The following is a 9757-nucleotide window of genomic DNA, read 5'->3' as shown; positions in this document are numbered from 1 at the left end:
GGCGGGTGGCGGGAGAGGCTTTCCGATAGTTTAGCATCTTGGGGTCAGGGAAAAGGAGAGACTGTCAGCACAACGATCGCACCAAGGAATCCACAATCCGCAAATCAATTCATCGAAATGCTTTTCGTTCCACCAAGCGCGAGTAATAAATAACAAAATGCACATGGCTGTATAGTAGGCGAGGAACTGCGCATGCTTTCTCGCGCGCACTCGTCGTGCATATTATTATTGCTGGCAGCTCCGAGTTGTCGCGCAATTTGCAATCTATGTCTCCGGGCAAAGTCCCTCTCCTCCACCGTCTCGGGCCCTCCATTGCACCCTCATACGCTGGCCTGGCTTTCCACCTCGATGGGGACGACTTGACACGCATCGCAGTCCCGTCACCTGCCCCCCGGCCTGCGCGGTATTTCCCGTCTTCTCCGCGAATCACCCTCGCTTCCACATGTGCCTCCTGTTGCCCATTTTGCGCCGTCCAATAATGTCCCTTCGGTCAACCTCACCGCCAGATGCTCATAGGCGTTTCCAAGACAATCCAGACAGAGCCACATACAACACGTATCCGACCTTCGCCTTCACCGAACCCCAAAGCGCGGTCGCCCAACAAGATATGATCAACATAGGTAATTCTGGTATCCATATGGATAGGCGTCCAACCTCACTTGCCGAAAAACGATGTAATCTTCCGGTTGCCGTCGCCCTTGGCAGGACTCGCCTTCGCTGCACTGGCATTACTCGTGGCGCTGTGTGTCTTCGAAGACTTTGCCGGTGGCTTTGTGGGAGTCGTTGAACCCTTTCCCGCCTTTCTGCTAGGCGACTGCCATGCTCGCCCGGTTGGTGCGTCGATCCTCCGCTTCGGCGGTGGTGCATTCTCGGCTGTGTCACCTTCATCCTCGACCTCTCCGTGCTCCCGCTTGACGCCCTGCATGCCCTCAGACGGGCCCCTTCCTGGGATAGGTAACGGCGCGTTATCTTCGGTACCTTCCATCTGGAACGTCGTCTCACGAGTCTCACCGATGTCGTGCTCGGCCTTGATTCCCGGACAGGGCAAGTCCTTCACCTCCCCCTCCTTTTTGGCAGTTTCCTTTTCCATAGACGTCTTGCCCTTCTTTCGTTGGTTCCCAAAGAAGTTGGCGATATTGCTCTTGTTTTCGGCGCTGTTGACGGGAATGACAAAGGACGGTGAATTGTTGCCCACCTTGCCCACCTCCTTGCTCACCGGATAGCATTCCAGCGCCCCTTCAAATGGTTTCAGGAGAGATTGCAGCTCGTTGCTCCACTCGGTGCGCTCCGGGTGCAGCCAGGTCCTGATAGCCTCCGACCCGTTGTCCAAGATAACCGGCATGCGGTCGTGCAGGAAGCTGAGCTGTTTGTTGGAGTTGGTTGTAATGATGGTATAGGTATAGATCTTCTCGTTGGAGTCTGGTCGGTTGTCAGTGTTGCAGCCTTCTCGGACGTACAACGCAGGGAACGCATTGTGCGCGCAAAGAAACCCGGAAACTCCACGTATACTATGCGCCCCATGTGCAGTGACTGAAGATTGACAGAGCACAGCCGTAGCATACGAGGGATTGAATCCCCTGGCAGTTTGAGGATGGCCGTGCCATGCTCCCTCTCGACGAAACGGATCAAAAGAAGAGCTCACCTTCATACTGGACGCAATCCCACAGCCCCGCCATGCACATCAGCTGCCCATCGCGGCGCTTAACAAAGTGTGGAATCTTCTCCTTGCTACCGGGCTTCTTGAGCCATTCGTAGAAGCCCTGTGCAACCACAATGCACCTCTTCTTCCTCTTCATACTCGTCCACATGCCGCGATCTTCAATCAGAGAGTCGTCGCGACAATTAATCGTCTTCATCATCGACCCGTAGTCAGGGTTGCGCTTCGTCCAGAAGGGAATGAGGCCTGAGGCAAGTCCCAGTTAGCATGCCGACCTGGAAGGCGCTCCGCGAACCATCACACAACTTACCCCATCTCATAGCCTGCAGCTTGTACTTGGTGTCTTTGTGGCCCTTAGAGGAGACTTCTGAGGCTGCAGCCTCTTTACTCGTCTCTGTGCTCAGCCCATCTTGATGGTCACTAAACTCCTTCTCTTCGCCTTCCTTTCTGCCCCCATATTCAGGCCCGTGAGCACGATATACGAGGCCATGATAGCCTGGGGCAAAGTTGTAGGTCTCTCGGACACTATCCTCGTCCTCCGGTGCCTCTTCGACGGGCATATGCGATTGTTCGAGTTGTCGTCTCACCTCTGATGGCCGCTGCGCGTGGTTAACATGCAATTCCTCCAAGTGGTAGATTAGCTTACCAAGGCCAGCGCGTATCGACCGCACATTTTGAAAGTCTTGTCAATGCATTGTGTAGAGGAGTTGGTGTGGCAGCAGCTCACAGCTGCTTCGAGGTGCCCAGCTCCCGTCGCGGGGCCAATCAGAGCAACGTCATTCTCAGCCCTACACCTCCCCAGTTCGCGTCCGCCGTTTCTCCACTTCGACATCGACGAACTTTCAACGACCATCATTTTCAGTGACAACCAGCTTCAACTAAGCTTGCACCACAAGCTGTGAGCTCAATTGAGCTCCTCCGCCATGTTTTCCCGAGCTCTGCCCCGCGCTGTACCTAGAGCCGGGCGTTTTGCGCAATGCGAAGCTCGCCCTCAAGCTCTCTCAAAGCTCCCCCAGCGGACATGGGCACCCCTCCAGCAGCAATCTGGACGACGGCAGCGGTCCTCATTTGTTGCAGGAATGAAGGAGAACTACAATAGGAACCCTATCTTGTTTCCGTTTGCCATGGGCTGGTATGTCTTCCCAAGTGAAGCCATGTATGGACTCGAATGATTAACATACTCCCAGCATCCTCCTCCTCACCGGCTTCGCCGTCACTTACCTCCCCTGGTACTACCAGAATGTCATCATCGCCCCATACCACAATTTCCCTGAGCCCGTCGCAAAAAAGCTCCGCCGAGCAATCTACTACAGCAAAGGCAAGAACATCGACCTTCGCGAAGCGAACAAGTACTTCCGCCAAGCACTACAGATCGCCAACGAGATGGGCATTGATCCCTTCAGCCCGGAAATCCTCGGTGTGAAGTACGCCATCAGTCAACTGTTCGAGCAGGCGGGGCATTATCCTCTGGCGTGCGATGTGTTGGAGATTATGCGCGTGGATTGTCAGCGGTGGATGGATGAGTACAGTGATAGGCACTGGACGGATGGGGATCGGTCGAGGGTGTTGAAGGTCATTGTGCAGCTTAACGTGAAGCTGGGGGAGCTCTACACTTCAAAATACATGAACCAACCCGAGGACGCGGAAAAGAGGCTAGTGGATGCGGTGGAAATCGCATTAAAGGAGCGCGCCAGGCGCGAGAAGGATGGCGTCAAGGAAGGCGAGGGCGAGTTCTTGACTGATGAGGAGCTCGGTGGCGCATTAGAATGTATGTCCTTCGATCTCATCCTATATTCACCGTCTACGCGTATGTCAATGGCAAAAAGTAAGCATACCGCTAACTGTTACGTCCAGCCTTAGGACACCACTACGAGCGAAACGATAAACATTACCTAGCCACACCGCTCTTCCTGCAAGCATTATCCTACTGTCCACAAAAATCCTGCCACAGCGTCGTATTAAGTATATCTCGCCTTTTCACTCCCCTTGCATGACCTCCCACTGACACGCATATCTAGTGAACAACATATCCACCTGCCTTGCTCAACAAACACCTCCACCCCCTTCCACTTCGCCCCCAACCAAATCTTCCTTCCCTACCACTAAACCGCCGTCGCGTGCCGAGCTAGTCGATCAAGCAAGACAGTGGGCCAACAAAGCGATAGAGCACGCAGCGACGATTGCACCTCCGGAGCGGACGGAGGAGTGCGACGTCGGATGTGCGGTGGCGACGCATAATCTAGGCGAGTTTTTCGAGATGGAAGGGAGGTGGAAGGAGGCGAGGTTGAAGTATGAGGAGGCGGATAGTGTGGCCAAGGTGGTGGGGTTTGAGGAAGGGAGGGAGAGGGCGAAGGAGGGGATTAGGAGGTTGGAGGGGAAGGAGAGGGAGGGGAAGAAGTAGACGGGTGGGAGATTGATGATGTTGTATTGCCGAAGATCTAAACAGGTGTGTATGTAGCGGACATTGTATCATGGATCTAAGCATCTCAGAATCGATGGGCTTGACGCAAAATGCGATGATTTTATTCCCGATGATCATCATCATCGGCGCTCCTTTCATCGCTCCAAATATCATGGTTTGAAAAGCTTATTTGATCCAAGAAGCTGTATTTGACCACCTGGGCAACATTGAAGCAGGGTATCACATGTCGCCTCCACGCTCACATATATAAACCACCTCCATCGTACCACCGACCGTTCCTCCTTCCTCTTCACGCTCTCCAAAACTTGCCTCGTTAGATCAAAAAAAAACTTCAGAAAGCTGGCATGGTCAGGCCAAGGAAACCTGGGGCTTGTAGGGAAATGTTGAAATTTCTGTACTGTTGATGGTTAAGAAACATGGTGATGGTGGTGATGGTGGTGATGATGATTACTAGCTCCTCAAAGTCAAATTGAGGTCGCCTTCTTGACGCCTAACAGAAAGTTTTACATGTACATAGGTATGTCTTCGGAAAGATGGCGCGTCCTTTCGGTAATCCTGTGACATGTAAATCCTTATTGCCAGGCCCTAATCTAGCTATATAAACCCCGCTTCTCCTGCGTACTCCCCCTTCTACTTCCTCACACTTCATCAAACCGCATGGTTTGGCCGAATATTGAAGAACCAACCACCAGCATGGCACTGTCTGGGAAGAGTGCGTAGAACATCATCGAGTTGTGCTCAGTCGAGTGCAACGGTGATGGTCATCATCATCAATCCAAATCTTCCTGATTTGATAAGTGCGAAGTTTGACGTTCTCAAGTTATGAAGTGATTTCGGTAAGAGAGTGCACGTGCTGCTGCCGTGAGTCGGATATATAAACCTCCATCTTCTTCCCTATTTATCCTTCTACCTCAGTTATTCCACGAATGTTACTGCGTGGGACCGAAAATTGGGAGACTTGGAGCTCATGTTGTTGTTGACGATCTGAGTGCGGGTTGTGGGATTATCTGATTGAGAGGGTGGGAGCTGTGTCGTGGTGATGATGATGATGATGATGATGATTATCCTTATCTAATCTTCTAGGAAGTATGTGCGAGCATCGATGCCGGTAAATACATGAGTAATTTCATCTAGGACTTTATGCTGTTTCTCTGATCTACACACGCTAGAATATATAAACCCCTCTCGTCCTCGTTGTTCATTCTTCTGTTTTCTTATAGTTCATGAAAGTCTCCTCGATAAAACTAAAGATATTTTCAGAGTGGTCATGGCGTTGTCGAGGATCCGAGAGCGAAGTATCAAGAGCGGTTGAATTCTGCGTAGTGATGATCATCATCACGGTTCTTATCTAACTTCGTCTGTTTCTGAGCACAAGGTATTCTCATGTTAATGCTCTACCGAATAACTGGGCCCGGGTACATGGCCGCGTTATTGCTCCTCATGGTCCTCAAGCCTCTGTATCCCACCACGAGCCCGTTGTATATATTCACCGTTTCTTCCACCTCTCCCGTTCCTCCTCTCTTGCATATGTCCACTTATTCTCAATAAAACTTCCAAAAAAAGGAGCCGAACCGGTGATGGGGCTGGCCCAAATCAGTCGAAAGCGTAGGCATGGAGGGTGAAGTGCTGTTGCCTGGGCCGGGACTAAAGGTGGTGTTGCGTTTTCGACATTGAAGAGATCCTTGCGGGGGAAACATGTTTGTTGCGATGATTTTGGTGAACTGAGTGTTTGCTGCGAGGTGATGGACGGTTACGATGGGAGGGGAGGATGGATAAGTAGTGGTGGTGGTGGTGGTGGTAGTGATGATCGCTCCTCCTAGGCACATTGATGCTCCTTGCAACTGTGTCCATAGTCGGTGATGTACGCTCTCATAATATTAGAGCAATGGTCCTAAGATGCACAGCTGTCTTAGTGTCCACGTGCCGACGCTAACTAAGATATATAAACCCTTCTCCTTCAACTCTCTCCCCGTCTCCTTTTCAACCTCGCAAAACCCACCCTCTATTGAGAAATAACCAAAAGCAAGATTGGAAATGCGATGCTGTAAAGAAGATGAGTAAGCACGCCTAAGCAATGAGAAGAAGCTAGTTTAGAGGGAGCGAATTAAGTTCTGGAGACGGTGATATTCAAAATCAAACTCTTAAACATAGGCACGTCCGACATATACTTGTTTACAAAGAATCCGGTCAGAGTAAGGCTTTATGTGTTTCCCCAAGCTTACATATATGAACCTCGTACTTCCCCGTTCCACTGCTTCTTTCCTTGCACAACTAAGTCGCTTTTCTAACTCAAAATTGCCGACTATTTGGAACCATGGCGCTGCCACCGTGCCACGCATTTCACCCTTCTGAGTATGTGCACCAGTCTATCACTATCGGCGCCAAATTCTGCAGTTCAGCACACATGTGATGATCACCCTCATTATCAGCACTATCGTCATCGTCGCATTTCTACAAGTACGGCGGTAGCCTGCATTTTCCACTGGTCTTCGAACGCCAACTCCGCAAGGGGGTCATGCGCCGCCTCTAGACACAGGTATATAAACCCCCTTCCTCTATCTTTTATTCTTCTTCCTCCTCACACATCGCAAAATAAAGATTTGTTTCCCTAAAGCGCGCGGCGAAGAGCTGATGGAAGTGGTGCGCAAAAACCTGTGCAGATAACAAATGGAAAGGATTGTTCGGCGGAAGTAAAGCCAGGGTGTGGTGCTGAGCGTCAGAAGTCCGATGGATGGAGAAAAATGTGAGTTACGTTGCTTTTGGTGGAGTAATGAGATGGGTTACAGGGTTGTGCTATAGTGGTGATGATGATGATGATGATGATCTACGTTAACATCTACCAGTAACTACAGTTCCCAATATCAATGATACCGGTCTCAAGGACCTCTAGCGCCGTACTTACATTCTCTGCTTTCTCAATCAATGCAGGCAACAGCAATATGCGCCGCGGGCAGACTTGACCTATAAAAGCACTCTCCTTCCCTACTCTTACTTCTTCCTTACTCAACCAAAAGCCAGTGCTTTATTCAAGATTCGGGCAGAGGAGTGAATGGCGCGGTTAGGCGTCTCAGCAGGGAACATCAACATGGCTTCTTGGAAACTTGTAGGTCCTGCGATGGTGATGATAGATATCAGCGCTGATTTCCTCGCGTTGGAAAGTGCAACTTTCTTGTGCATGGTGAGAAAATTTCGTACAAGAGGGGGAGCTTGCCCTAAGGGTATGTGCCGCGCTCGAACTACATCTATAACACCTGTCGCAAGTTAGTCTCTTTCCCTACACATTCCTGCAAAAAACCTTGTATTGTTAAAAAACGACGATGTATTGCTCGAATGGTGTCGCGGTGTGTTTAAGCGCAACCTACCCTAGGGCAACTTTGAAGCATCGACTTCTATCCTGAGGGCTGGTGGAAACAGTACCAAGCTCTGAAGTGATGATGATTATGATGATAAGCTTCGGCGGCATACGGCATTCCTGACATTTGTAGGATCGAAGGGCTATCCTTTCTCTTAGGAATTCGATTGCCGTAAAATAATACTTCATGTGTTCCTATCAAGAACCAAGTGTATATAAGTCCGTGCCTCCTACCTAGTACTCCTTCCCCTCCTTCTTTCTACACAAGATAAAAATCATTTTCGTTAACCAGAAACAAAAATCAGGGTCGTATACGACACATGGTGCTGTAGAGGACCCCAAGCACGAGAAGAGGACCAGAAACAGCCGGCACGTCTGCCGGTGACAACAATGCCGGTTATCAGCAATCAACCAACTCATTCTATCAAATCGCAAAATCCGATGTCTTGATGTTCTCGATGTCCTAGAAAGTCTTATAAGCACAGACGTAGACTATATATGCGGTATGCACAATATGCATATAAGAACCCCGTTTACTAGCTCTCTCTCCTTGCTTACACCACGCACAGCGCATTTCTGTAAAACAAGAGACAAAGCGAGGATGAGGTTGTCGAGAATTTGAAGGCGTATCCCATGGGCTATCGCGCGGAAAAGGTTAAGTTTTGTTGCAGTAATCATGATGGTAATAATGTTCACCGACGCACATAAACTTTTCTAAGTTCCGAGTCGAACAGTCCTATGTCTCCGAGAAATGTAACTGCAGAGGCGCCACGCGCACGTGCTTCCCTCAACCTTGCGTATATGAACGGTTTCCTATCTAGCACTTTCCTTCCTCCGTTACGCTGCGTGATATCACTTATCAAACTCAAAAATAATCTACCTGGCGGTTTGATGGTGTGGAGAAAGGTTGGAGATTACAAGCAGCAGTAAGAATAAGCCGAGGCTACAGAACTACTGCCTTTGAGGATGACGACTATCAGCATCTAGAACCAGAGTCATCAAATTTCATAAGCCTAGCTCCGTCATGCTATTGAAAAAGACTATATATGCTGGCGTGCTTTGTGACTTTGTTGTATCGCCCGCCAGCTGGCGTATTCAGGTGTCGTCTGTCCCGCGTCCTCCTGCTCGCTTTCCGCTTCACGGTTGTAGCGGGATAATTCGATGATTCGAAAATTGACATTGCGCATAGAATATGGGTCTTTGCAAAAATTGGCTAGGGTGAATTTGAAGGACTAGACGTATGTCTTTGTTATGCGCGTTGGGCAAAGCAGTGGCCGTGGCAGGGGTAGTAACAGTAACAGTAGTGATGAAGATGATAAGATGCGTCTATAGTTAAACCTACATGTGCTGATCTTTTAGAAACTATTATCTTTATCTGTAAAATAACAACCCTAATATAAGCAAAAACGTATGGGGGGCCACTTGCGAGGCTATATGAACTGTGTTTCTTTGCCGTCTCCCGAAATGTTCGTTACAGTTGAGTTGTTGCGAGTAGCTTTCGCAACACTCAAAAATAGTGACTCTTCGAGCTCATGAGGCTGGTTCGAAAAAGAACAAAGGATAGAAATGTTATTTCTGTAGTACAAGTGGTCTTATGTGCGACTCCGGTGTCCAAGTCTCAAGAATAACAACGTGTAGCAGCACATCCGTTGCGAGTAACTTTATTTAGGTACCCTAGGGTAGACAAGGTGTAGCGGCAGAGAAGCAAGGAGGGTTTTAAGAGACGGGTAGGGGAATAATAATAGCTATAATCATCACGATAATCACTCCAATTCATAGCACATCATCAAATCTGCGCTTCAAGTTCGATTTCAACCACAAGTCCGCAGGTCTGAACTAATTGGCAGCCGTTTCTCTCTACTGCGCCGGAGCGGGTATATAAAGCTCGTCCTCTTTTTCTTTCTTTCCGTTCCCCTAACGTGCACTTATTTTGTACGAAATCTGGAAACTGAAAAGATTCACGATGCCTTTTGATGGTGTCAGTTTGAGGTCCTAGAAAAAGTCCTTGCAAAAGCGTGAATGTTGCCAGTCTTGCTGAGACTCACTGCAAGCCGAGCGTCTTCACAGATGTTCTTGGGTTAAATTTCTAAATGGAAAGAGTATAGACGGCAACCTCTTCTGTTATGGTATCGGTGTTGATGATGGTGATTGTGATGACTGAAGCTACTGCAATCATTACTTCGAAATTTTGAATGCCTGTCGTTATGAACGCTGTTGGAGAATCCCTTAACGCATGAAAATTTGCTCGCAGTATTAAATGTTCTTCGAATACACGTAATATTGCTCTACCTCCTCTCCTTACACGGCTGCCTGACCCTTTAGGCTT

General features: G+C 49.1%; 2 protein-coding genes across 2 annotated transcripts; one reads left to right on the top strand and one right to left on the bottom strand.

The window, feature by feature from the left end:
- Window positions 1-512: 512 nt before the first annotated feature.
- On the bottom strand, window positions 513-2372 carry EI97DRAFT_321007 (DUF159-domain-containing protein). Its single transcript, XM_033794691.1, has 4 exons — window positions 2304-2372; window positions 1968-2256; window positions 1643-1903; window positions 513-1419 (listed from the first exon to the last, which is right to left on the bottom strand). Exons 1-4 carry the CDS (start codon window positions 2328-2330, stop codon window positions 656-658), a joined length of 1341 nt encoding a protein of 446 aa, XP_033654303.1. The 5' UTR covers window positions 2331-2372; the 3' UTR covers window positions 513-655.
- A 108-nt stretch (window positions 2373-2480) lies between these two features.
- Window positions 2481-4448, top strand: EI97DRAFT_432999 (uncharacterized protein). Its single transcript, XM_033798290.1, has 5 exons — window positions 2481-2789; window positions 2845-3425; window positions 3512-3619; window positions 3676-4105; window positions 4148-4448. The coding sequence occupies exons 1-4, from the start codon at window positions 2581-2583 to the stop codon at window positions 4056-4058; spliced, it is 1281 nt and encodes a 426-aa protein (XP_033654302.1). The 5' UTR covers window positions 2481-2580; the 3' UTR covers window positions 4059-4105; window positions 4148-4448.
- The last annotated feature ends 5309 nt before the right edge of the window (window positions 4449-9757 follow it).

The sequence above is a fragment of the Westerdykella ornata genome (genome assembly GCF_010094085.1).
Source record: "Westerdykella ornata strain CBS 379.55 unplaced genomic scaffold EI97scaffold_9, whole genome shotgun sequence".
Taxonomy (NCBI): Eukaryota; Fungi; Ascomycota; class Dothideomycetes; order Pleosporales; family Sporormiaceae; genus Westerdykella; species Westerdykella ornata.
The sequence above is the reverse complement of the archived record's forward strand: the minus strand, read 5'-3'. Positions and strand labels throughout refer to the sequence as shown.

What these genes read in the sequence shown, in the direction of transcription:
- EI97DRAFT_321007 (XM_033794691.1), bottom strand. Translation starts at nt 2,330, where the DNA reads ATGTGCGGTCGATACGCGCTGGCCTTG. An exon ending in GTCGATACGCGCTGGCCTTG is followed by an intron (nt 2,257 to 2,303) that starts GTAAGCTAATCT and finishes AACCACGCGCAG; the next exon opens with CGGCCATCAGAGGTGAGACG. An exon ending in GCTGCAGGCTATGAGATGGG is followed by an intron (nt 1,904 to 1,967) that starts GTAAGTTGTGTG and finishes GACTTGCCTCAG; the next exon opens with GCCTCATTCCCTTCTGGACG.
- EI97DRAFT_432999 (XM_033798290.1), top strand. Translation starts at nt 2,581, where the DNA reads ATGTTTTCCCGAGCTCTGCCCCGCGCTGTACCTAGAGCCGGGCGTTTT. An exon ending in GCTCGGTGGCGCATTAGAAT is followed by an intron (nt 3,426 to 3,511) that starts GTATGTCCTTCG and finishes TGTTACGTCCAG; the next exon opens with CCTTAGGACACCACTACGAG. An exon ending in CTGCCACAGCGTCGTATTAA is followed by an intron (nt 3,620 to 3,675) that starts GTATATCTCGCC and finishes ACGCATATCTAG; the next exon opens with TGAACAACATATCCACCTGC.